Source organism: Papio anubis, chromosome 1 (genome assembly GCF_008728515.1).
Source record: "Papio anubis isolate 15944 chromosome 1, Panubis1.0, whole genome shotgun sequence".
NCBI lineage: Eukaryota > Metazoa > Chordata > Mammalia > Primates > Cercopithecidae > Papio > Papio anubis.
Genome location: NC_044976.1, coordinates 24,707,455 through 24,735,393, shown reverse-complemented (window position 1 = coordinate 24,735,393; position 27,939 = coordinate 24,707,455). Strand labels below are relative to the sequence as shown.

The 27,939-nt window shown below is 46.7% G+C and overlaps 1 protein-coding gene across 1 annotated transcript; it reads right to left on the bottom strand.

Moving 5' to 3' along the window:
- Positions 1-185: 185 nt before the first annotated feature.
- LIN28A (lin-28 homolog A) lies at positions 186-26,491 on the bottom strand. The gene is made up of 5 exons (XM_021935064.1): positions 26,415-26,491; positions 18,971-19,151; positions 18,308-18,670; positions 4,956-5,140; positions 186-3,599 (listed from the first exon to the last, which is right to left on the bottom strand). Exons 1-5 carry the CDS (start codon positions 26,489-26,491, stop codon positions 3,383-3,385), a joined length of 1,023 nt encoding a protein of 340 aa, XP_021790756.1. The 3' UTR covers positions 186-3,382.
- Between the last annotated feature and the right edge of the window lie 1,448 nt (positions 26,492-27,939).

The window sequence follows — 27,939 nt, the reverse complement described above, 5'->3', positions numbered from 1 at the left end:
AAGAGGCCTTAACTAGAAACAAAAATCCACTGTAATGAGGTGCTAAGAGGACTGAACTTTCAAGATTCATTCCTAACAAAGTGGCTGAACAGAAAAATGTAATGGTTCTTCTGTGACTTCTGAGTCCCAATCCAAGAAAGTGGGAGTTATGGGAAGGGCAAAAACATCTGACAAGGGGATGACAGTTTGAGTACCAATAAGTCTTTATTTATTCATTGTATTTTCCCAGGGAAAGGAGAAGGGAAGGGAAGAGTCAGCATGTGTTAAAAAATGATTTAAAAATGGGAAAGGAAGTACCCAGTACAGCAAAATCAACCATCAAATAAACACACCCCAGTGATGGGGTCACCAAAGCCCAAAGGGGCTCAGTCTCCTGCAGTTCAGGAATGAGGGAAAGGGATCAGGAAAAAAACAGACAGGTACAGGCTTTCCTACCCTCCCTTCCCATAAATTCAAGATTTTACACAAAGCTTTGGTTTCTAGCAGTAAACATGGAGTTACATTCGTTCGTCTCCTATTAAACAATCTTGTGGCCACTTTGACATAAGTTTCTAGCACCTGCATAAAAGTTCCTGAGTGACTTGGATATACATTCATATTCCCTTTCTTGGCCTCCTGACCCCATTTTCTACATGGAAGGCCCCAGTTGCATCTCTCTACTTTAGGATTAAAAATTAAGTAGGTTTGATCCATCCAAAATACAGCAGTGTCTTTTTTTTTTTTTTTTTTTGAGATGGAGTCTTGCCAGGCTGGAGTGCAGTGATGCGATCTCGGCTCACTGCAGCCTCTACCTTGCGAGTAGCTGGGACTACAGGTATGCACCACCACACCCAGCTGTTTTTTTTGTATTTTAGTAGAGACAGCGTTTCAACGTGTTGGCCAGGATAGTTTTGAACTCCTGACCTTGTGATCCGCCCGCCTCAGCCTCCCAACATGCTGGGATTACAGGCGTGAGCCACTGTGCCCGGGCTACAGTGTTTGGCATGAATATATCAAGAAATAGTCGGCCCAGCGTGGTGGCTCATGCCTGTAATCCCATCACTTTGGAAGGCCGAGGTGGGCAGATCACCTGAGGTCAGGAGTTCCAGACCAGCCTGGACAACACAGTGAAACCCTATCTCTACTAAAAATATGAAAATTAGCTGGGTGTGGTGGCACCTGTAATCCCAGCTACTCAGGAGGCTGAGGCAGAATTGCTTGAACCCAAAAGGCAGAGGCTGCAGTGAGCCAATCATGCCACTCCACTCCAGCCTGGGCGATAGAGTGAGACTCCATCTTAAAAAAAAAAAAGAATTGGTAATGGTCTTGACTTAGGTGGTTGGGAACAAGGGATAGAGGGTTTTCCTAGCTTCAGGATTTTTGCATACATCGTTTAAGAGTTGTGGAGACACTCCAAGTGTTAAATGTGTATGAGTGTGGGTGTGTAAGTTTTCTTTTGGGAGTGAACAGAAAAGAGGACAGGGTAGAAGACAAGTTTTTAGGACAGAAGATCTGGTCTAATAGGTAATAGGGGAAGGGGAATGCAAAAGAAAGGATGGTTCAAGATCCCCACTTTAAGAAGAGGGCCCCCCAAACTAATGTTTCAGATCTTTTTGCCTGGTGCAGAACCTTCTGTCAAAGATGCTTTGGCTATTTTTCTCTCAATACAAAAAGAAGTTTGTAAACAAAACCCCCAAAGAACACGGAGAAAGACCAATACATTATATTTACACAAACTAGGCCACCTAGCAATCAACTTAGTGAAGTCCTACAAAGCCCAGACAAAAATACAAAATAACTAGAGGGGGGGCAGCATTTAGGGGAGACAAGAACCCAGGAAGAGACACACACCACCCAATGCGTTCTATTGCATTTGTCCCGTTTCAACACAGTGAGGTAGGTTTGCGGTGATCTCACAGCATGTAAACGAAACCCCCTTTTTCTCCTTTAGCTACCATGACACTATTAATCACTACTGCAGCAGGGCAGGACACAGGCCCCAGGCACCACAAAGCCCTCACTTGTGTGTCTCCCTGGAACCCGAGAATTTTGACAGGTTAAGAATCTGAGACCTTACTTCATATATCCATCCTTGGACAGCACAGGATTAAGTACAGGGGTATTGGTCTTAAAACTTATCCTTGGCAACTGCAGTTTTACAAACACACACACACCCTGTGGTGCATGGTAGGCCTTCTGGTGAAGAATGGATCTGGAGATGTAAAACACGTCCTGTGCCCTAGGATTAGACAACCCTCACCTAATCTTGGCTTGCTCTCTGGGCCTTTCACTTGGCCCAGCCTCTGCTAGCCTCTGTACCACCATTTCCTGTTTAGACTAATTCCCAATCTTCCAGTAGGAGGCAATCAAGTCATGGGGCAACCCAGTTCAAACCTAGTCTCCCATAAAACATTTTCAAGGCAGAGGGGGTTTCAAGAGGACACTATGGCAGAAAAGCCAGCTCTTATTGGCAAAAATGAGGTAGTTCAATAGGCTGTGCACTCCAAATAGTTGCTCTCCATGGTGGCAAAAACAACAAAAAGTATTCCTGCTGCGCAGACCTGGAGCTGCTGCCGGCTTATCCCTGAGATTGCTCATGTACCTGAGAACACAGTGCAGGAAATGAGGGCCTTAGATTAAAATATACAAAAATACAAAACCAGAATATTTATATTAAGGAAAAAAAAGGTTAAAATGCACAAGATACGTCATTCGCACACAGCTAGTGCAGTTGGCATCCTGGAGAAAGTGGGATCCAAGGTGCAGTATCCAAGGGAGCAAATAAATAAAATCACATTGGCTCAGAATGGGGCAGGAGTGAGCACAGGAGCAGCAGGTCTGCAGCTGTTCCCCCAAACACCCTTTTTGCCATCATCATTACCCATTGCTTGGGACAGTTGCCAGCACCCTATCCCAAACGTGGGTATGAGGATATAAGATGTGAAAAAAAAACAAACAACACTGCTTACTCCTGAGAGATTCCCTTCCACAGAATGTAGTGGCTTGTCTCCATGAATCTGGTCTTATACTTAATCATTTCACTCTGGCATGGGAATTATTATATATCCTTCTTTAAAAGGAAAACAACTTCCCTATCCAGGCCACTTTCAAAAGCTGGAAATTCTGGGAATGGAGCCTCAGATAAAGTATGCAGGTTGCAGGGTGATTCCCCCATCCTGGTTGCCCCCAGAACCCTCACTTGCATTTGGACAGAGCATGATTGGAGTTCCTTTGACTCACCCTTTCCCCCCACCTAGAGGAAAGAAAGGGTGATGGTGTGAACCCCAGCCTGAGATACATGGCAGTGCCAACTAGCCCCAATGCACCCTATTCCCACTTTCTCCACTCTGCCTGCTCCTCAAAACTTCCTGATAGCAAAAGAATAGCCCCCACCCATTGTGGCTCAATTCTGCGTCTCCGGGAGCAGGGCAGGGCTGTGGATTTCTTCTTCTTCCTCCCGAAAGTAGGTTGGCTTTCCCTGTGCACTAGGGCCCTGCTGGGCCTTCAGCGGACATGAGGCTACCATATGGCTGATGCTCTGGCAGAAGTGGCACTTCTTGGGCTGGGGTGGCAGCTTGCATTCCTTGGCATGATGGTCTAGACCTCCACAGTTGTAGCACCTAGTACAAAGCAAGATGGTGAAAGTAAGAGAAAGGAGCAAGAAGAGGCCAGATGATTCCCATGAATGAGGACACCTTGGCTGTGGTACAGGTTTGTCACTTACTTCCCTTCCCAGAGACCAAACTTCCCACTTACAAAAGGAGGACTATTACTAAATGATCTCTTAAGTCCTTTCCACATCTAATTGTCTAGGTGAGCTCTTCAGATTCAAGTCAACTTGAAAATACCAAGACACCAGAAATAGAAGTTACTGACCCCAACTGGGAACTGCAACTTGGAGGATAGGAGAGATTCTTCCATACCCTTAATATAAGAGAAATTAAAGAAGCCAAATTATAGTATCTGTTCAGAGCTAAGGGGCTTTAAGACCAAACAAGATGGCCGGGCGCGGTGGCTCAAGCCTGTAGTCCCAGCACTTTGGGAGGCCGAGACGGGCGGATCACGAGGCAGGAGATCGAGACCATCCTGGCTAACACGGTGAAAACCCGTCTCTACTAAAAAATACAAAAAACTAGCCGGGCGAGGTGGCAGGCGCCTGTAGTCCCAGCTACTTGGGAGGCTGAGGCAGGAGAATGGCGTAAACCCGGGAGGCGGAGCTTGCAGTGAGCTGAGATCCGGCCACTGCACTTCAGCCCGGGCAACAGAGGGAGACTCCGTCTCAAAAAAAAAAAAGGGCCGGGCGCGGTGGCTCACGCCTGTAATCCCAGCACTTTGGGAGGCCGAGGCGGGCGGATCACAAGGTCAGGAGATTGAGACCATGGTGAAACCCCGTCTCTACTAAAAATAGAAAAAATTAGCCGGGCGCAGTGGCGGGCGCCTGTAGTCCCAGCTACTGGGGAGGCTGAGGCAGGAGAATGGCGTGAACCCGGGAGGCGGAGCTTGCAGTGAGCCGGGATTGTGCCACTGCACTCCAGCCTGGGCGACAGAGCAAGACTCTGTCTCAAAAAAAAAAAAAAAAAAAAAAAAAAGACCAAACAAGATTAAGGAAACCCGCCATTTGCAGACCTGGTAAAGCAACAACAGATACAGATAATACTATCTTGTCCCATCATTTGCAAATCCATGATTTCCTTTAATTCTAAAACCATCCTAGGATGTTAGTATCACTGGCCTCACTTAACAATTGAGGCTAGAGCCCACAGAGCAAACTTACTTGTCCCAAGTAGAAGCACTAAGTCACCCCCAGTGCCCTCCTCACCTACTGCCCTTGCCCACACCTATTGCAGGCACTCAGCCTTCCAGATGCTGCCAGGGACCACAGGCTTCCCTTCGTGTTTTGCTGTGTGACCCAAAACTGACAGGATTGGGAGACTGGGGATGCCCCAGCAACCTATAAGCTGCCTTCCAGTCCATACCTGTCTCCTTTTGATCTGCGCTTCTGCATGTTCTTCCCTTTTGGCCGCCTCTCACTCCCAATACAGAACACCCCACCAGGTCCGGTGACACGGATGGATTCCAGACCCTTGGCTGACTTCTTAAAGGTGAACTCCACTGCCTCACCCTCCTTCAAGCTCCGGAACCCCTCCATGTGCAGTTTACTCTGGTGAAGGGAAATAACATTAGTTTCCATTATTATACCGAAAGACCAGGAGCACTTATTCCTGTAGGGCAGGAATCAAATGTGATGGTACTCCTATTTTAATGGTAAGGAAACTGACTCAGAGTCACTACAACTACGAACAACAAAAGTCTACCAGTACATTAACAAAAATCATAATTATATAAGCAGATGCCATGATATTTTATAGCTATTAAATTAAGAATTTAAAGTTCTTAATAAAATAGAACAGAGGGCCGGGCACGGTGGCTCACACCTATAATCCCAGCACTTTGCGAGGCCGAGACGGGTGGATCACCTGAGGTCAGGAGTTCGAGACCAGCGTGGCCAACATGGTGAAACACCATCTCTACTAAAAATAAAAAAAATTAGCCAGGCATGGTGGTAGGCACCTGTAATCCCAGCTACTTGGGAGACTGAGGCAGGAGAATTGCTTGAACCCAGGAAGCGGAGGTTGCAGTGAGCCAAGATCATGCTACTGCATTCCAGCCTGGGCAACAGAGTGAGACTTTGTCTCAAAAAACAAAACAAACAGAGAAAAATTTCTAAATATAAGCATTTGGAAGAAATCAACAAATATAAAATTACGAAATTTAAAGTGTCAAGCTATAGAGGTTGCAGTGAGCCGAGATGGCACCTTTGTACTCCAGCCTGGGCAACACAGCAAGACTTTGTCTCAAAAATAAATAAATAGATAAATAAATAAATAAATAAAATACAATAAAAATAGCTGGGCATGGTAGCTCAGCTGCGTGCAGTGGCTTACGCCTGTAATCCCAGCACTTTGGGAGGCTGAAGCAGGTGGATCACGCCAACATGTGAAACTGTGTCTCTATTAAAAATACAAAAATTAGTCGGGTGTGGTGGCAGGCGCCTGTAATCCCAGCTACTCGGGAGGCTGAGGCAGGTTAATTGCTTGAACCCTGGAGGTGGAGGTTGCAGTTAGCCAAGATCACACCACTGTACTCTAGTCTGGTTGGCAGAGCAAGACTCCATCTCAAAAAAATAAATAAATAAAATATAAAGTGTCACACTATAAAGTACTGAAACATTCATTTTTCACATAATGCCTCACTTAGTATTTATACCATCATCAAAAGACCAAATAAATAGAATACTGGAAAAAATACAAAATCGAGTGGTATTTTTATATCAAAGCAATATTATATGCCTTATTTAGAAAAAAAAAAAAAACCTCAAGATGCTCACTGATTTAAGAAATAATAATAATGGGCCGGGTGCGATGGCTCATGCCTGGTAATCCCAGCATTTTGGGAGGCCAAGGCAGGTGGATCACTTAAGATCAAGAGTTTGAGACCAGCCTAACCAACATGGAGAAACCCTGTCTCTACTACTAAAAATACAAAATTAGCCAGGTGTGGTGGTGGGCACCTATAATCCCAGCTACTTGGGAGGCTGAGGTAGGAGAATCACTTGAACCTGGGAGGAGGGGGTTGCGGTGAGCCGAGATTGCGCCATTGCACTTTAGCCTGGGAAACAAGAATGAAACTCCGTCTCAAAAAAAAAAAAGAAATCACAATAATGGCTGCAAAACATGTTAAACAAACAAATAAACGGAATAGGCCAGGCATTCCTATCTGTAATCCCAGCACTTGGGGGAGGCAGAGGTGAGCAGATCACATGAATCCAGGAATTCAACACCAGCCTGGCCTAAGTGGCGAAATGCCATCTCTACAAAAAATACAAAAATTAGCTGGGCATGGTACACAGACCTGTAATCTCAGCTACTCAAGAAGCTGAGGCAATTGTTTGAACCCGGGAGGCAGAAGTTGCAGAGATGGCACCACTGCACTCCAGCCTGGGTGACGGAGCCAGACACTGTCTGGCTCACTCCTGTAATCCCAGCAGAGGTGGGAGCATTGCTTGAGCCCATGGGATGGAGGTTGTAGTGAGCCGAGATTATGCTACTGCATTCCAGCCTGGGCAACAGAGTCTCAGAAACAAACAAAAACACCAAAACCCTCAGAATACATTTAACAAGGTTAAAAAGCCTATATGAGGAAAAAACTCAAATTATATTAAAGGAAAAAAATGAAAAAACATACCACGATCTTGGATTGGAAGATTCAGTGATTCTAAAGGCTATGGGAAAATATAAATTGCCAAGAATACCAGTTATTACAATTTAAATTGGATATCATCAGCAGCGTAGCAACTACAAAGCGAAAAACAGCAAGTTTACAGTGGAGAAAACTGGCAGATAATACCCTAGTCAAGTTCTTTGCATTTTCCTTTGCCTACAATAGGACACACATATCTCCTGATATGATGCACTAAGGACTTATGACTTTAAAAATGCACATCCTGAATCTAACCTTGAGGGAACATCAGACAAACTCAAACTGAGGGACATTCCTATAAAACAGGACTTCAAAAATGTCAAGGCTATAAAAAGACAAAACCTGAAGAACTGAACAGTTCAATGCAATCCAAGATTCCAGATTGAATCTTGAAACAGAAAAAAAAAAAATAGGACAATCGACAAAATTTGCATATGGTATATAGATAAATGTATCAGTGTTTAATTTCCTGATTATGATTAGTGTACTGAAATGATGTAAGACTGATATTCCCAGTCAGGCACACTGGCTGATGCCTGTAATCCCCAGCACATTGGGAGGCCAAGATGGGCGGATTGCTTGAGCCCAGGAATTCGAGACCAGCTTGGGCAATATGGCAAAAACCCGTCTCTACAAAATAATACAAAAATGGGCCAGGCATAGTGGTGCATGCCTGTAGTCCCAGCTACTGGGGAGGCTGAGGTGGGAGGATCCCTTGAGCCCGGGAAGCAGAGGTTGCAGTGAAAAGAGATGCTCCAGGCTGGGTGACAGAGTGCGACCCTGTCTCAAAAAAAAAAAAAAAAAAGATCACTATTCCCATTCTTGGGAAATACGCACCGAAATATTTAGAGATAAAGGTGCTTACTGTCTCCAACTTACAATTTTAAAAAATGTAATAAAACTATCTGTACCAAGATAAAGAATGATAAAGCAAAGGGGGAAAATGTTAAGAGTTGATGAATCTGGGTAAAGGTTATGTGGGAGCGTTGGGTATTGTTCTTGCAGCCTTTTTAAAGTTTGAAATTATATCAAAATAATGTTACCAAAAGACAGTATAACCCAAGCAGATGGATCAGAGGATTAAAATGGAAAATCACAGAGAGATCTGAGAATACGTGGAGAAATCAATAAGCAAGGAAAATAATCCAATAAATCCTGCTATAAAAATTAATAATCCATTTGGAAAGGAAGCCATATTCCTACACATTGTTTGATACACATGCAAAATACATTTCAGAGGATTTAAACACCTCATTGTTAAGAAAAATACTGAAAAGTTAAGACAGATAATCAGACTGGTAAAACTACAAAAATATACCATAAATCACTAAGAAAAAAGAATTACACAACATAATATAAGTAGATATCAGTAGGAAGTCTTAGCATGACACATATATTCAGTATCTCATTGTTGGTTTAAAAAAATTGGAAATAACCTACCGGTTTATTTGTAGTTGCTATGCTGCTGATGATACCCAATTTAAATGGTAATACCTGGTATTCTTGGCAATTTATATTTTCCCATAGCCTTTAGAATCACTGAATCTTCCAATCCAAGATCGTGGTATGTTTTTTCATTTTTTCCTTTAATATAATTTGAGTTTTTTCCTCATATAGGCTTTTTACCTTGTTAAATGTACCGGTTGAATAAATATGGTACATCTATAATAATGAATACCATGCAGCCATTAAAAACAACGTAAAGTCTTTGGTTTGTTCACAGCCACATTTTGGTACCTGAAATAATGCCTAGCACATTTTTTAATGAATTAATGAACCAGGAGGCAAATTTTTAATCATTCAGCTGAGAAAGATAACCACAGTATTGTTAAAGAAAAAACAAAAAGCAAGATTTAGAACAATATGTATGGAATAATCCCATTAGAACACTGCATATTTGTACCAAAATTTAAGGACACTGATATTTATAAAGCAGTTAGCAAACAGCCAGCAGCCATCAAGAAAAAAAAAAAAAGTTATTCATACAGCTAGTTCTGTAGCAAAGCCAGAGTCAGATGACCCAGAGTTCCTGATTTAAAGCTCAGAGCTCATTCTATCATGCCACTTACTGCACCACCAACTTGACATTTAGTGGAGGTGACAGCATCTCAGACCCTACCCGGAATAGACTTCATTACAGCTTCATTTATTTTAGTAAAACAACAGTGTCAAATATGTCAACAAGGAGTAGTCGTCATAGAAAAAAAGCAAAAGGGATCACTGCACCTACCTAGTCCTCGCTCAAGGAAACATGAGTAAGTAGCATTAGTATTTTATGCTGGTGACTGGGGGGGAGTATTCCAAACTGGAACTTAGATGAAGCATGCTCTTCATCAAGATGGGAACCACAGATTCCTCATCACTTCTTTTTTTTTTTTTTGAGACACAGTCTCGCTCTATCGCCCAGGCTGAAGTGCAGTGACGCGATCTCAGCTCACTGCAACCTCAACCTCCTAGGTTTAAGCGATTCTTCTGCCTCAGCCTCCGGAGCAGCTAGAACTACAGGCACACGCCACTACACCCTGCTAATTTTTGTATTTCTAGTAGAGACGGGCTTTCACCTTATTGGCCAGGCTGGTCTCAAACTCCTGACCGCATGATCCGCCCACCTCGGCTTCCCAAAGTGCCGGGATTACAGGCGTAGCCACTGTGCCTGGCCAAATTTTTGTTTTAAGATGATATTGCGGGCCAGGTGCAATATCTCTCTTGCTGTTGCACAGTAACCACCCTGAGTTTAAACTTAAATTTGTAAGGTTGAGCATGGTGGCTCACAACTGTAATCCCAGCAATTTGGATGGCTGAGGCAGGTGGATCCTGAGCTTGAGGCTCAGGAATTGGAGACCAGCCTGGGCAACATGGCAAAACCCTGTTCTCTACAAAATAATACAAAAATTAGCTGAGCATGGTGACATGTGCCTGTGGTACCAGCTACTTGGGAGGCTGAGGTGGAAGGATCGCTTGAATCCGGGAGGCAGAGGTTGCAGTGAGCTGAGATCGCACCACTGCACTCCTGCCTGGGTGACAGAGCAAGAATCCATCTCAAAAAATAAAAATTATAATTAGATTTGACTTATTTTTTGTTGAGCTGGGTGGGACAAGAGATGCAATTAGTGGGTGAGTCGGGAGGTCTTAGAGGAGCCAGACCAAGAGTCTTCTGGACCCAGGCAATTCCAGCTTCACTCGCTTGCCCAGCCTGTGTTAGGCTGGGACACTCTTAGTTCTAGCTGTGATTCAGGAGGTAAATGGTTAGGAACAAGGGTTGATTGAGTCTGAGGGCCTGTTCCCTCCTTTCTTTAATCATCTATAAAATGGAGTAAATACTAATTTTATGGTAGTGCTGTGAGGTTTTATGCATGAGAAGTAGTTAGCACTTCGCCTGCCACACATAAATCCTCAGGGAGTGGCAATTATCAGCCTCTTCAGACTGGATGGGGCGGGTTAACAGAGAGAACTAAGTGCCAAGCATCTGGTTTTATCCTAACTAGCTATAGAAACTCAGAAGACTATCCCCTCTCTGAGCCCCAGTTTACTGGAGAGTAACACCTTCCTCTATGGACACCTCATAGGCTTATTTTAAGAGGATCTTTAAGTGGGGACATGCAACAAGAAATTGACTAGTCCTCTCAGGTCACTCACTGCATCACTGGAGGATCTGAGGTCTAAGACTTTTACAGAGTGAACCCCCACCCCTGCAGGCATCTCAGTGTAACCGGCTGGCCAAGATTTAAACCGGTGGTCTCCAGGGGTGGCTCCCTGCCCTCCTCCCCCGCCCCTTTCTAAAACACATAGTTTGAATTCCTCTCTTATCAGATAGGTAATCAGCGTGCAGCCCCACAGAGCCAGCCTCCCAGGGCCTGCATCTGAAAAGCGCCTGAAATTCTTGTACCACCCCCATTCCATCCCCAACCACACACAAAGCAGGGCCCCGCCCCTTTCCCCACCCCCTCCAAAAAGAAAAGACCTTGGGGGGAGGGGCATGGCCTGAGCTCCCCCAATAGAGCCCAGCTCCAGGAAACAAAGAGTTGACACTGGCTGGTTCTGGTGGTCAGATTCCTGGAGTTCCAAGGCACAGATCCCTCTTGTATCCCCCTCTCCCTCCTCCCCACATTCAACAGTTTCTTCCTTCCTCTCCATGTTGGGGTTATGGTCACGGTAAGAGAACTAGATGTAGAAAATCCTTCCTTCCCCAGGCAGTCTTGCCAAAGTCACCATCAGCAGCCATCTTCCCTTCTCTGGCTTGCCCACTGCCCACTTCATGGATAGAACCAAACAGAACCACCTCCCCTTGGGTCTCTTCAGTCCAATCCTCAATTATTGATTCAGATAAATTGTTTTAAAGGGGAGGAGGAGAGGAGGCATGACTCACGTCATCCTTTCCCAATTTCTTCAAGTTAGGACAGTGGGGAGCCTGCCTGGGCCTACTGTGTTGGGGAATGTGGCATTAGACGACAGAAAGCATTTTTTTCTTTTTTTGATGGCAGGGAAGGAAGCTCTCCAGTTAAAGTACTTAGGCCTTCTGATCCCTTCTTAATACCTCAGTAATTGCCTGCCTTACCCTATACAGCCCACACCAAGTACCTCATCTCAGCATCAATTTATGCCTTTACAAGTTTAGAGATAGAATGAGCCTTAGGGGTCACTTAGGAAATGTGGAGTTAAAAACAAAACAAAACATTATAAAAGAAAAAGAAGTATGAACAAAAAAAAAGAAAAAAAAAAACCACGCAGGAACCTAAGTGTCCCTCTTTCTACATAAGTGGCAACAGAATTTCAGGGTGCTTGCTACAGTTGTGCAGATTAAAGCTGGGGTTCTTGGCTCTTCTGCAAGAGGCTATTCCAGCTCTTCTTCCAGGCCATTCCAGCCGAAGATTCCATAGTGCAAGTCTCTACCTCAGTTCTAGGTTCCTAGCTTGCACAATCATTTGTCGAATGTCTATGTACTATGCAAAATAACTGTTACTAATTGATGCTTACTGTAGGCTAAGTGGCATTCTAACCACTTTACATGTTGCAACTCACTTAACCCTTGTATCAAACTGGTGCAGTGGGGTGTTATGAAGACCCTCATGTTACAACATGAGGACATGGAGTCAGAGGGGTTAATGAGCACCTTCGTTAAAGCTGCAGTACGAGGCAAGAGCTGAACTGAATGCAGCTGGCCTAACTCTCGCCAATGCAATTCAATATGATGCAAGTCACATGTATAATTGAAAACTTTCTAGCAGCTACGTTTAAAAAAGCATCTGATGAAAGTAATTATAGTGACTCAGTCCTGTGGTGTCACATCCCTATCTTGCTTCATTCCTGGACGTAAGATATGGTAAGGGTTAGGAAACCAACCGGTTCTCCCAGAAGCAGTTATTTGATGGTGTGTGTGTCAAGGAGGGTGGTGAAAGGGGTGTCTGGAACCGAAGGCTTCAGGCAGCCAATCCCTCTGATCCCCTCTGCTCAGCCACAGCCAGGCCGTGTAGTTCCTGCCTGGAGTTCTCCACCAGATGGCGCTGCTCAGCCTGTCTGGCCAAAGGTAAGCCCGAGGGCGCCTATACCAGGAGGTACTGAGTAGCTAGCTACCTGGTCTGGGCTGTGAACAAGTGTCCAGGTAGATTTATCCTCCACAGCTCCTTAGGGCAGTCATCTCATCCTCCACGTCCCACCCTGGCCCCACCCAACCACCTGCTCTATCGGGGATAAGAATGAAAGGTTCCTAGACTTTTAGGCCAGAAACTCAGTTCTTACAGTCTACTGCTTAGAAAAGAATACTGCTTAGAAAAGTCAAGTCTTGTCTAAATTAAATAACTCCACGCTGGGCCAGTCGCGGTGGCTCACGCCTGTAAACCCAGCACTTTGGGAGGCCTAGACGGGCGGATCATCACGAGGTCAGGAGTTCCAGACCTGGCTAACATGGTGAAACTTCGTCTCTACTAAAAATACAAAAAATTAGCCGGGCATAGTGGCAGGTGCTTGTAATCCTAGCTACTTGAGAGGCTGAGGCAGGAGAATCGCTTGAACCCGGGAGGCGGAGGTTGCAGTGAGCCGGGGCCATACCACTGCACTCCAGCCTGGGTAACAGAGAGAGATTCCGTCTCAAAAACAAAACAAAACAACAACAAAAAAACCTCCATGCTGAGATCATGTTAAATAAGTCTCTATCAACTGTGTATTCTCCCCCAACTCCTTTGACCTCCCACTCTGACTCTGTGGCCAGTGGTTGATACTCATGCCTGCAGGAAGAGAGGAGATGTAGTTTTACCTAGGGCAGTTACTCCAAAAAACAATAATTCCAGTAGAATGTGATTAGCAATGTTAAAGACACTAAATGGCCATGGTGAATGTTACTGAAAACCACTTGTAAGGCAGGCAGCAGTGTCAACAACCACAGGGTAGAAACTTCCCATATTTGAAGCTTTGTTCAGGATGGTGTCACAGCCTTTACTTTACACTGTCACCGGGCACAGTGGCTCATGCCACCCAGCACTTTGCAAGTCCCAGGCAGGTGGATCACTCCAGTTTGAGACCAGCCTGGACAACATGGTGAAACCCCATCTCTACTAAAAATACTAAAATTAGCTGGGCATGGTGGTGTACGTCTGTAATCCCAGCTACTTGGGAGGCTGAGGCAGGAGAACTGCTTGAACCCAAAAGTCGGAAGTTGCAGTGAGCCGAGTTCGTGCCACTGCACTCCAGCCTGGGTGACAGAGCAAGACTCAATCTCAAAAAATAAAAATAAAAATAAAAGACATTGTCTGGAAGCATGTCTCAGAAAGAAGAGGACCCCAGAAGATTCCACCATGTGTTCAGGAACCTTCCTACCTCTCTACCAACTTTCTGAAAAATCAAGTTAATTTATTTTTAAGCTGCCTTTTCCTATTAGGACAGAAATAACTCATGGATGGCCACTAAATCTGTGGCTTCCACTCTATCAACAAAAAAGAGAGGAACATCTCTGGGCTCAGAGTTGTGATCTACTGACATTCATTCCACAAACTTTCATAGTGCTATGTTGTGCCCAGGCCATATTCTATGTTGTGCCCAGGCCATATAGCCAGCCCAGATAGCGAAAGATCTCTGCCGACATGGACCCCAGACTGCTAAGTGTACTTCTGATTCACCAAGGTCCTCAAGATGCCCCTTTTCTTATTCATTCCTCAGCCCACCGAGTGCATACTAGAAAATTAACCAGGCAGCTAAGTTTCTCCCTTCGAAGAGCCTATGGGTTACGTAGAGAAGGGTATAAGAGCAGTACATCAATAACTAGACACGAGGTGAGCAATCAGAGGTGCAGTGTTACAAACCAGGAGGAAAGATCTCGTATATTTCCCCACCCACCCCCACAACCCTGCCACCAAACCCAGCAGTCCTAACCTAGACCCTGAATAAGATTGCTCTTACCACCTCCTCACTCATGGCTTCCAGAAAAAGCAGGCCACGTGGCTTCAGGGCAATTTCAGCAGTTCATCTAGGTATTAAAAACTTTTTCTCCTAAACCAACTTGGTCCCTTGGTCAAATCTGGGCTTTTCTTTTGACTGCTAGTCTTCTAATACAGCATTTTAGCCAGAAAGTCAATTTAAACATATTTGAGATTTAAACATATCTGGGTCCTGAGGAACTATGGGAAAGCAGGGAGTTTTCCCTATTTGCAAATTTTTATAAATCTTGAGAGTTTGCAAATTGAACCACAGGAAACATGAGTTACACCAAAACTCTTAAAATGGCCCAAAATGAGGATTTTTGAATTCTTGATGAATCTCAGGGAAATAGTTGACAGTTTAGCTTCTTGCTCCAGCTTTCCTGTATAACTATGTTTCTCAAGCAGGGATGAGACTTTGACTCCAAGGGGACATTTGAAAATGTATGGAGATGTTTTTGATTGTCACACCTGAGATGCAACTGGCCTCTAGCGGGTAGAGACCAGCAACACTGCGGTATATCCTGTAATGCATAGGACAGACTCCCCAGAACAAATTATCCCGCTCAAAATATGTCAATAGTGCTGAGATCAAGAAACTCATTTAAGGGCTTGCTATCTATTTCCCTAACTCTAGAGACAGGCAGATTTCTAAATCTAAAGATGTGTACCTGAAGAGTTGTTATAGAAATCTCTTTGCTTTGTGTTTTGTTGTTGTGTTGTTTAGTTTTTGGCTAGGGGGTGGGCTTTTTCCCCTACTTATCTACTCTTGAAGAGGATATTACAGCATTTGGGAGAGAGCATAAGAACATTAGTTAATAGGGCGTTGGGATCCTAATAACCCCAACTTTGGAAGGGAAAAGAAAATGCTTTTAAATTGCCTTTCCCCCTTCTTTTTTACTTGCAAAAGGGCTTCCTGACCCCCTCCCTCTGGTAGATGCTATCTTAGGACAATTACCTTCCCACCAGCCCACCCTAACCCCAGGGTGCCCAACCCCAGCAGCCAAAGAATGGGAAGTTTTGTTAAAGATTTCTTACTCTCTGCTTCGGGAACACTTTCCTCCCCCAGTAAACAATTTATCCTGTGTTTACTAAATTCCTTTACCATTACATTTCCAGAGAGCCATTTCTAACCACAAGTGCAGAAGGGCCAGGCGCGGTGGCTCACGCCTGTAATCCCAGCATTTTTGGAGGCTGAGGCGGGCAGATCACCTGAGGTCGGGAGTTCAAGACCAGCCTGACCAACATGCAGAAACACCGACTCTACTAAAAATACAAAAAATTAGGCGGGCATAGTGGCACATGCCTGTAATCCCAGCTACTCGGGAGGCTGAGGCAGGAGAATCGCTTGACCTGGGAGGTGGAGGTTGCTGTGAGCAGAGAGCATGCCATTGCACTCCAGCCTGGGCAACAAGAGCCAAACTCCATCTCAAAAAAGCCAAAAACCAAAAAACAAAAAACAAGTGCAAAGACCGGAATCACTAATCTAACTTACCGCTAAGGTGGAGTTGGAGGACCCCTGACCCAAGCCCTGCCGGCATGCTACCATTATCAGAGCTACCAGGTAAAAGTTCAGGGAATCTCCACCCATCTTTGTGCTTTCTGAGTAGAATGGGAAGAGCTGGGGATTAGAGAGACAAATTCTTAGTTCTCTTCCAGCTCAGCTCCCTCTTGACAACTTACTCAACTGTGGGTTCCTGGATGTTCCAAGAGCCTAAAATCCACAGTATTTCCAAGCCAGTACATGTGACCCAGTAGTGTAGACTCAATGCATGCTCTATGCCATCCAATAGTTTCCCAATTGCTCTAGATCCTGAGGTGAAGCCTGCTAGGCCCAAGTCCCCATTTGCTCAAAAAACAAAACCAAACAAAAAAACACCTTCCTTGGGGTATGTATATCACCAAGGAACCCAAAAGATGAGGGGATATGTTCCCCTCAGCCCTTCCCTATCCGGCAGCCTTTGGATGGGAGATGAGGAAACGTTGGGTCTGACTCTTTTATTCCAGCCTCCCGAAGTTGGGGGAGCTGTCCAGTCCCCAGACCAGGAAAGATTTTAATCTCTTTGTGATCAGATAAATGGGAGAGTGGGGGAGGCTTGCTACCCTGCTGAGGAGGGCCATTCAAAGCTGGTTCCTGTAATAAAGTGATTTAATAGATCTAAAGAGGCCAATTCCCTTCTTTCTCCCACAATTACTTCCTGTGGGTTATCATTCACATATGTAAATGAGACAGAGAAGGGAGAAAAGCCACCAGTGGGAAACTAGCTGTCTAATGGGGGGTTGGGGGTATCAGGATGCTGCAAGGGGTCAGCTCAGTATCCTGCTACAGGTCCTCTTGGCAGATGTTCAAGTAGCCCACTGACCCCATGGCCCCAACACTAAGTAGTGGCTCCCCATCTCTCTGCATCTATTCCCCTGGTTTGTTCCTCACTGAAGGCTGTGCTCAAAGATGTCCCTGCTGCCTCCAACTAGTCCATCCAGCATCTCCCTTCCCCACCCCTCCCCCCAAGAATGCCATCCCTCAGGCTCCAACCCTTAATCCCCACATCCTCCTTTCCCCTCCCCCACACCTCCTAAAGCCAACCTCCCTTAAGTAACCCCTCCCTGCCCGGCCTGGGTGTCAACCTACACGATCTGGGATTAGCAATTTCTTCTTTCCAGATCCAGCCGCAAACCTCCAAAGATGGAAGGGCCACAGGCAGCAAGCAACTTCCTTTCCATGGTCTTTATGGGTAGCTGGTGGCCCAGGACCACCAGAATGCCTCTAGGACATTCAGGAAGGGGAAGCCTGGGAGGAGGGAGACCTGAAGTCTCTGGCTTCTTGTTTGAGGCCAGGAATGTTGAGACAGTAATCAATGGCTGTCTGGGGCCATAAATGCCAAGCGGAGAATAGGTCCAGAGGCCAGCCTCCCTCCACCCCCTGCCCTGCGACACTGAATTTCACCCCCTACTGTGCTGCCCTGCTTTAACTGAGAACTTGGGGTTGCGACCTATCCACTTCCCTCCCAGCCTGGCCCAGGAATGTAAGGAAGGCCAGGTCTCCTTGGGTTTTCCTTCTTCACGGGAAGTGGACAGCAAAGACCCCAGTCCTGAGCTTACAAGCTCCCATGTGGATCCTTCAGGGATCGGCCAAACCCAGTTTTTAGTGACCAGCCAGGTGAGGTCTGCATTAAAAAGGGGATGTGGCTGACTTCTCGGCTTTATGCCCCTTGGGTCCAGTAGCCAGTTGCCCTCACTCTCTCCCGCCTTCTGAGCTCCATTCAGACGTTGGAGGCGCTGGGCGCCCGGCTCAGGCCCAGCATGTGCTTCCCTGGCCGGCCTGCTCGCCCTCCCCCCACCGGCAAGCACAATACAACCTTAGTTTCTGCCACATGGGGTCACCTCCCTGCCCCCTACCCCTTCCCAGGGGAAAGAGGTAATAGACACGTGGTGAGCCGGAGGGGTTCCCGGAAGGGGGCGGGGGTGCTGATAATTGGTGCTGCCTCCAACTACTCCCCCCGAGATAGTTAACAGGGACTCAGAATTGGGGTGCCGAAGCAAAGACAGAGACGCATAATGAGGGCTCCCGAAGGCCCTCAATTCAACAGCGAACCCGGAGCCCACCCGTGGATACGTGCGCCTAGACGCCCTTCCCTGGACAAAGTTACCAGAATCAGTCTCACCTGGTGCACAAAGACGTCCACTGGGGGGTCGAGCGCGACCCCGGCGCGGGCGGTCATGGACAGGAAGCCGAACCCCATGCGCACGTTGAACCACTTACAGATGCCCGCACCGTGCAGCAGCTGAGGCTCGTCCGCCGCCCGGGCCGCGTCCTCCGGCGCCTCCTCGGGTGCCTCTTCTGCCGCCTTGGCGCAGCCACCTAGAGAGAGGGAGGGCCAGGCACTCAGCTGGGGGGCACGGAATCGGAAGGCGGTCTCGGGCTCCAGGCAGGGAGACCCGAGTGTCCAACCCCGTAAGTGGACAGTCAGGAGGGGGCAGCTACCAAGGAACAGAAGAAACCTATCCCGGTCGCCTCCCGCGCTCCCCTAGCGTACACCGGGACAGTGGTGCCCCGAAAGTTTTGCTCCTCTTCCCACAATGCGTTTCCCGGAGACTCATGGCGAGACAAACCTCTCCCCTCCATCCACCCACGTAGTCTGGCGCGCACGCCACTGGAACACCAAGGTTCCTTGCTCCAGAGACGGCCCTATGAAGAAGGAGGCCGCACCGTCTTGGGGTCCTTTGGGCAGCCTTGGAGTCAGTTCTCCACCTTCCTTCTACGTGGCTCCTGGCCGCCCCTGCCTCCTAAGGTGTCCCAGCTAAGTCCCGAGCTCGAACCTGCAAACTGCTGGTTGGACACGGAGCCCATGGTCGTCGGCTGAGCCCGTGGCCCCGGGCCCCTGGTCGGGCGGCTGCTGGCCCCGGAGAAGTCCGAAGGCAAAGGGGTGGTTCGGAGAAGAGGCTGCTACATCTTCCCCCGCACAATAGCGGTGGGAGGGCCCACGGCTTTTCAAAGGCTCCCAAATTCTAAAAGACAATGACCCAACCCCCCGCGGGCAGCCCCCTCCCCTCCCCTCCCTCTCCTTTCCCCTCCCTTTCCCTCCAGCTCCAGCTCCGGCCCTCCCCCACTGCTCTGGTCTCTGACACCTCTGGGGTGTCCCTTCTCAGAACCTTGAGGTTTGACACCCCCTCCCCACACACACATCTGGAGATGGGGCTGTCTGCTCTAGAAGGCTTGAGTACCCCGGAATTTGGGATCCTGCATTTTGGACTCAATAGGGGTCCCCAAAGCAGATACAGGTGGGGGACCTGGTGGGGGGGTAGTTTTAAAACCACGTGACTGCTCCCACACACACACACACACACACACACACCACCCCCACCCCCCGCGCAGATAATTATACATTCCAGAGAGTTGGGGGAGGGAGGTGTGAGCCTGGCAGCGCTGGCCAATCAGAAACACAAACCACCTGTCAAGGGAGAAATGAATGGGCCCTCCCCCTCCCCCAGCTCTTGAGCGCCCCTCCCCCTCTCTTCCCCCTCAGGCCTCTGAGCTGACCCGGCTGCTTGGCGCTGACCCGCTCTCACCCCCCACCCCCGTGTGCTTAGATAGACCTGGAGTTCTGGACACTAGGAAGCCCGGGATGGGGGAGCAGGGGGGAGAGGCTGGGGACACACAGGGCTGGTCTGTCCTGACCAAAGCGCTGCCTTCCAAAGTCTGTCTGCCTCTGACTACATCTGAATGTCTGCCTCCCAGAGTTTCTGACACAGAGTTTTTCTGGGCCTCCCCCAGTTAGAAAAGAGAAAGTGCTCTTAATTGATTCGTTGTAAATAATTCTTCCCTCTTTCCTCCCTCCAAACCTGTGTGTCTAAAGTTAGCCCCAGGTAAGCTCCCTGAAGAGCAGGAGGAACCCAAAGAGTCTTGAAGCTGTTTCTCCGCCAGCTGCCTTCTCGTCCGACCCCCACCCCATCCCCATCCACTGCTGAGAGAGGGACTGGGTGGGCTGGTGGGTAGAGGTACTTCCTCTGTACTCCTCACACTCTTAGATTCCCAGGCCCTCCTTATGCGCTCCCATCCCCATAGTGAGGTTAGTGGAGGAACTGGACTGGGGGGCCTCCTCATTTGAAGAGGCAGCCTCCCCTTCTAGGAGATAAAGAGGGCTGGCTAGTGGGGGTGGCTACTGCCCTGGTCGGAGATGGACAATGGCCCAGGGCTCAGTGCACGGCCCTGGCCCTGCCCCTTCACTTCCGGTGCTCAGTTCAAACTGGACAATGCCAGCTCCGGCCAGTTCCCTTCCCCCACCACTACAACCCATTTAAAGGGACAGAGCCTGCTTTCGGGGGCATCCGTTTGCTCTGAATTCAATCTTCCCCACCGAGTGTGCAGAACCTTTTGGGCTTCTCACGCTGTGGCTCTGTGTGTGTGTGTGTGTATGTGTGTGTGTGCACGTGCGGATATGGGCACATGTGTATTTCAGAGAGACCGGATGAGTGGGGGTAGGGAAGGGGAAGATGGGAAGGAAAGCAAGAGACTGCAGAAATTATCTCCTACGAGGTGCTCTCCAAGAAACGAAAACTTGAGCATGAGGAATGGGAGGTGGGACTTCGTGGGATAAAAAGGACAACTGTGGCCCTTTGCTACTCCGCCTAAAAAAATACATATTGTTAACAAATATTGTTAGCAGTGCCCCACTCCCAACTGAGGACTCTAATTAGAATTTTCAAGAGTTCTCCTAGTACATCAGCCAGAGCCATTTTTATTTACATAATCCTCCCCTCCCAAAAGTCTTATCTCCCGCTGTTAGTGGCGCCCTTAAAATATATTCGCTCCCTGTACCTCTGTTCCTAAGACTCAGGAGCAGGTGGCTGAGGTCTGGGAGAAGAAAAGGGAGGGAAAGGGGAGTTGAACTCTCTAGTTTCGCTTGGTGGGTTCTCAAGTGATGCGAATTCGGTTACCCGGGACTGAGCGGTCTGCTTCTCTGTCCAGGGTCCTGAGGGCTTCGGCAGCTCTGTCCACGGTGCTGAATTGAGTCACGCTGTCTTGGTTCCCAGCTCACAGTTTTGAGAATACCTTCTTGAGTTCCCACCTCCAAGTCTTTCCCAGAAAACCTGATTTTTCTCAATGCAGGTTCCCGCTCTGGTAACACCGACACATTTCAGATGAATGAAGACTTTTTTATTTTTTGAGACGGAGTCTTGTGTTGCCCAGGCTGGAGTGCAGTGGCGCGATGTCTGCTCACGGCAAGTCCGCCTCCCAGGTTCCAGCAATTCTCCTGCCTCAGCCTCCCGAGTAACTGGGATTACAGGCACGTGCTACCACGCCTGGCCAATTTTTGTATTTTTATAGAGGTGGGGTTTTACCACGTTGGCCAGGCTGGTCTTGAACTCCTGACTTCAAGTGATCCGCCCACCTCGGCCTCCCAAAGTACTGGGATTATAGGCGTGAGTCAGCGCACCCGGCCTAAGAGACCTTTTTTTTTTTTTTTTTTTTTTTTTTGAGATGGAGTCTAGCCCGTGGCCCAGGCTGGAGTGCAGTGCGCTATCTTGGCTCACTGCAAACTCTGCCTCCCAGATTCACGCCACTCTCCTGCCTCAGCCTTCGGAGTATCTGGGACTACAGGTGCCCACCACCGGGCCCGGCTAGTTTTTTGTATTTTTTAGTAGAGACAGGGTTTCACCGTGTTAGCCAGGATGGTCTCGATCTCCTGACCTCGTGATCTGCCCGCCTCGGCCTCCCAAAGTGCTGGGATTACAGGCGTGAGCCACCACGCCCCAGCCAAGAGATTTTTAGAATGCTAAAGAGATGGCATTTTCTACTGGGTGTGGTGGCTCACGCCTGTAATCCCAGCACTTCGTGGGGCCAAGGTGAGAGGATTGCTTGAGGCCAGGAGTTAGAGACCAGTCTAGGCAACATGATGAAACCCCATTTCTACAAAAAATACAAAAATTAACCGAATGTGGTGACGCATGCCAGCTACTTGGGAGGCTGAGGTGGGAGGATCACTTGAGCCCAGGAGGCCGAGGTTGCAGTGAGGAGATAGTGCCATTGCACTCCAGCTTGGGTGACAGACTCATCCAGGCCTTGTCTCAGAGAGAGAGAGAGAGAGAGATTTCCAGTAGTATATGATTTTGTGAGAGTGATGCAGGTATCTCAAACTCTTGTTCAGAAAAATGGGAAACCTACTTCCTCATATTATGACTGTAAAGGGTTAGGAAAGAAGAGATAATATTTTTTGAGTCGAAGAAGATCAAAGTAGAAGAAAAACTAATCTCGGTCTTTAAGTTATTTTATTTTTTTGAGACAGAGCCTCACTCTACTGCCCAGGCTGGGGTGCAGTGGCACAATCTTGGCTCACCGCAACCTCTGCCTCCCAGGTTCAAGCGATTCTCCTGCCTCAGCCTCCTGAGTAGCTGGGATTACAGGTGCCCACCACCATGCCTGGCTAATTTTTGTATTTTTAGTAGAGACAGGGTTTTACCATGTTGGCCAGGCTGATATTGAACTCCTGACCTCAGGTGATCCACCCACCTCGACCTCCCAAAGTGTTGGAATTACAGGCGTGAGTCACCGCTTCCGGCCTTATTTTCTTAATTATTACCACTTTTTATAGGAGTACGAGGTGTTAGAGTCAGATTACCCATGTTTGAATGTCAACTGTACTATTTACAGCTCTTCCTTAACCTCTGTATTCCTCTGTTTCTTCCTCTGTCCTATGGGAATAATGAGAATACTGATGTCTCAGAGATATTGTGAGGATGAAGTTAGATCATGTAGGCAAACCTTTTGAAACAGTTCCTGACATGAGGTTAGTTGGTTTTGTTTGTTTGTTTGTTTGTTTGTTTGTTTTTTGAGACGGAGTCTTACTCTGTCACCCGGGCTAGAGTGCAATGGTGTGATCTCAGCTCACTGCAACCTCTGTGTCCCTGGTTCAAGCGATTCTCCTGCCTCAGCCTCCCAAGTATCTGGGATTACAGGTGCCTGCCACCATGCCCGGCTAATTTTTGTATTTTTAGTAGAGACAAGGTTTTTTTTTGTATTTTTAGTAGAGACAAGGTTTCACCACATTGGCCAGGCTGGTGTTGAACTTCTGACCTCGTGATCCACCCACCTCAGACTCCCAAAGTGCTGGGATTACAGGTGTGAGCCACCATGCTCAGCCAACATATAAAATGTAGTACACACTAAGTAGCATGAGGATATACAAAAGTAAAAAAGGAAAGAAAAAATATTCCCTGGCTTCTGAGAAGTTATAGTCTAGTAAGGAAGACAAGACTGAAATAGCTAAGTGTTGTAGGTACCAGTACCAGTTCTTGGGTACTGGTTTCTGAGAGTAATAATATCTAGGTAAAAGGAGGGTAAATGTACTCTTTAGAGAAGACAAGGGTGTCCAGTATCAACACAAAGAACATCCCTTTCTTTAAGGCATTTTGCTAAGTTCCTTTTATGCAGGTTCATAACTTCATAAAAGAGCTGCAAGAGGTCTTAGTAATAATAATAATTCATCCAACAATTGACAAATATTTGTTGAGCACTTCTTCCTTGACAGACATTGCTCTAATTGTTAAGAATACATCAAAGCGCAATACAAACAAAAATTCCTGCCTTTGTGGAATGGGCATTCTGCTAGATAATAATAATAACAACAGGCCGGGCGCGGTGGCCCACGCCTGTAATCCCACAACTTTGGGAGGCTGAGACGGGTGGATCACGAGGTCAGAAGATCGAGACCATCCTGGCTAACACAGTGAAACCCCGTCTCTACTTAAAAAATACAAAAATTAGCTGGGCGTGGTGGCTGGCGCCTGTAGTCCCAGCTACTCGGGAGGCTGAGGCAGGAGAATGGCGCGAACCCGGGAGGCGGAGCTTGCAGTGAGTAGAGATCGCGCCACTGCACTCTAGCCTGGGCGACAGAGCGAGACTCCGTCTCAAAAAATAAAAAAAATAAAAAATAAAAATAAAAAATAAAATAATAATAACAACATCCAGCATTTATCAGGAATACAGGCACATTTTTAAAATCTCATTCAAGGCCGGGCGCGGTGGCTCAAGCCTGTAATCCCAGCACTTTGGGAGGCCGAGACGGGCGGATCACGAGGTCAGGAGTTCGAGACCATCCTGGCTAACACGGTGAAACCCCGTCTCTACTAAAAAATACAAAAAGCTAGCCGGGCGAGGTGGCTGATGCCTGTAGTCCCAGCTACTCGGGAGGCTGAGGCAGGAGAATGGCGTAAACCCGGGAGGCGGAGCTTGCAGTGAGCTGAGATCCGGCCACTGCACTCCAGCTTGGGCGACAGAGCAAGACTCGGTCTCAAAAAATAATAATAATAAAATAAAATAAAATAAAATAAAATCTCATTCAAGACTCTCAATAATGCTGAAGAATAAGTATTAAATTTGTACTTTACAGGAGAGGAGACTAAAGCTTAATTGAATCAATGTATTAATAGCTTGCCTAATGTTGCTCAACTAATACATGGCAGAGGCAGATCTGAACTCACACATGTTTGACTGCAAAGCCCACATTATTCCCACAGTTCTAGTATGTGGTTATCATGACTAGTGCCGTCACCATTTTACCAATAGTGAAAAAAGATACAGGCAGACAAAAACACTGGAGGGAGACTATATGGAGACTATATATTCCACCCTGTTGATAAATATAGGGCCCAAGTTTGTGATGTCTTTTCCATGGGCCACAGCTCTAGCCTGTCCTCTTTTTTTTTTTTTTTTTTTTAGACAGAGTCTCACTCTAGTTGCCCAGATTGGAGTGCAATGGCACGATCTCAGCTCACTGCAACCTCCGCCTCCTGGGTTCAAGCAATTCTCTTGCCTCAGACTCCCAAGTAGCTGGGATTACAGGTGCCTGCCACCACCCCTGGCTAAATTTTTTTTTTTTTTTTTTTTTTTTTTTTAGCAGAGACAGGGTTTCACCATGTTTGCCAGCTGGTCTTGAACTCTTGACCTCAGGTGATCCGCCTGCCCCGGCCTCCCAGAATGCTTGTATTACAGGCGTGAGCCACTATGCCTGGCCTAGCCTGTCATTTCTATTGATCATTCTCCCATAGCTCCTTGGCTTTCTAAGTCAAAGAACTGGCCAGAGTCAAAGCAAGTCCTCTTCTGGATAATTATCCACACTCAGCTCCCATTTCTGAAGTACGCTAAGAATTCTGTGGTAGAGTCCAGAGTGGTGTTTGGAGTGAAATATCCTGACCATCTTCTAACATGAATGATGGTATGCATTTGACAGAAATATTTCCTGTAGTGTGTCCCTCCAGATAGTAATTCCATGGGATGAATAATATGTATTATCACTTTCAAAACATTTAAAAGTGACATCATTTGGAAATGAGATGTTAACTATGTTTCCTATGCAGAGGTTTTCAAAGTATGACAGTATACGCTGTAATTCACCATGAAGGGAATACAGTACATATTTCTATTTATTCATCTATTCATTCACTCACATACCTAACAAGTATTTATTAAACATATACTGTATATCAGGCAGCACCATTTGAAGCATTGTAAATACATTAGTGAACAATACAGATGAAATTTCTGACTCATAGTGCTAACATTCTAGAAGAGAGAGACGGACAATAAACAAATACTTAAGTAAAATGTATCTATACATATAGTTTCAGCCTGATTTTTGTTTGTGTTCCAGCCTAATTTTTCTGTTTGTTTTTGAGACAGAGTCTGGCTCTCTTGCCCAGGTTGGAGTAAGTGTCATGATCATGCTCACTGCAGCCTTGATCTCCCAGTCTCAAGCAATCCTCCCGCCTCAGCCTCCTGAGTAGCTGGGGCTACAGGTGTGCACCACCATGCCCAGCTAAATTTAAAAACAAAAAAAAAAAAGTTGTAGAAAGAAGGTCTCACTATGTTGCCCAAGCTGATCTTGAACTCCTTGGCTCAAGCAGTCCTTCTGTCTTGGCCTCCCAAAGTGCTGAGATAACAGGTCTGAGCCACTACACCTGGCCCCAGCCTGCTAATTTGCTCTGTGAAAATTTGCTCAAGAAAAGTGCCCAGTTGTACCTTTGAGAGTAAAATGAGAGAGTTGGATTTGTTTTTAGACAAATGTTTCTTCCAGTTCTGACATTGACATTTTTAGATATGATTTGTATAAGTGTGTGTGTGTGTGTGTGTGAGAGAGAGAGAGAGAGAGAGAGATCTCCCATTCCCCCATTCCTATTACACAGAGAAACAATCTGTTTTTGCCCCATGCTGTCATCCTCATCCCACTCAGGGACTAGGGCTTCCTGCATTGAGCAGGATCGTGTGCCTCTTACTTTTCAGGCCTATTGAGTTGGCAGTGGCAGGAGAACAAGCCAAGGGGGTCCCACCCTTCTTTCAGTGTGCTCCCCATGCTGGCCCTGCTTCACAGAGCAGGATGCCAGGCACTTGCTTTCATCAATAATGGCTTCATTAGATTGAAAGGAGACGAGAGTGACCTCAGTGAAATAGACTTCCTGACCCCAGCTGACCTCCGACCCTCACCCTGACAGCCTCTAAATCTTTTTCTTTTGACACATCCCCCACAAGGAATAGGCAGGAAGAGAACATGATGATCCTGCTATAGCTCACTGTCCAGGAACTGTAACTCTCCAGGCGTCCTCTTGCAGTGGAACTCCTGATACCCAACTGTGATTTCCTCATGGCTGCTGATCCTTCCAGCAATCCCCAAGTCTGGTTTGTGGGTAACAGCCCACACAACTGTCATTTACCTGGTGCCCATTTGTTTGTACCCAATGGTTGTCATGTGCTGTGGAGGCAGGAGGCAGGTATAGCCAAATGCTTTCATTTCTCAATGCTACTTTAGTCGGAGCCTTGAACCTACTCTTCTCTGATTCTGCAGTTATTGTTTATTGTGTGCTGATTATACACCAGGCATGCATCATTCATCAAGTGCTTTGTGTGCATTTTCCTTTTCAGTTCTCAAACATCCTAATATGCTCCCCACTTTATTGGAGAGGAAACCAAGACTTATTGAAGTTAAGTGACTTGTCTCAACTTACAGAACATAAGGGGTGGATCCCATGTCGAGCTCACTCCAACATTCTTCTTCTTTACTTTTTAAGAAATACTAGGCGGGTAGCGGTGGCTCAAGCCTGCAATCGCTGGGAGGCTGAGGCGGGTGGATCGAGGTCAGGAGATGAGACCACCCTGGCTAATGCAATTGAAACCCGTCTCTACTAAAAATACAAAAACTAGCCCACAGGCAGTGGCGAGCGCCCTGTAGTCCCAACTACTGGGGGCTGAGGCAGAATGCGGGAGCCAGAGGCTGAACTGCAGTGACTGAGATCCGTACCTCCAACCTGGGCGGCAAGCGAGACTCGCGTCTCAAAAAAAAGAAATACTGTAGTTCCTCATAAATATGTATGCATACCACTATGTACCCACAAAAATTAAAAATTAAAAATACTGTAAAGCAATTAATATATGCAGTTCAATTAATACTGAAACAATTATAATAAAAGCCCTCTAGCCACTCCACCCCTCGACGCCCACAAAGCAACCACTCTTTCAGCCATTTCTTCTGGAGAACATTTCTATATCTCTAAATAATATGCATGCATGTCTGTTCCTTGATTTATTGATTTTAGATATTATCTATTTAGTTCCTGTTATGGTAGATGAGGACACCTCTCTTACAAGGCCCATCTCCCCGTCCCCTTCCTCCCAATGTAGTTAAATAACCACCTTCAACTAAATTGATAGCCAATGTTTATACTGTCACGATTATGGAAATGTTCATTGCATTGCCAAGTAGTATACTAGGTGAAAATTTTCTTTTTTTATTTCTTTTGTTTTTAG

Bases quoted from the DNA above. Each gene is read 5' to 3' on its own strand.
- LIN28A (XM_021935064.1), bottom strand. From the start codon at position 26,491: ATGGGGAGCACACTGAAAGAAGGGTGGGACCCCCTTGGCTTGTTCTCC. The intron at 19,152-26,414 runs GTAAGAGGCACA...ATTGTCTTTTAG, and splicing joins CAACTCAATAGGCCTGAAAA to AATTTGGGAGCCTTTGAAAA. The intron at 3,600-4,955 runs GTATGGACTGGA...GCTTTGTACTAG, and splicing joins CGCAGATCAAAAGGAGACAG to GTGCTACAACTGTGGAGGTC.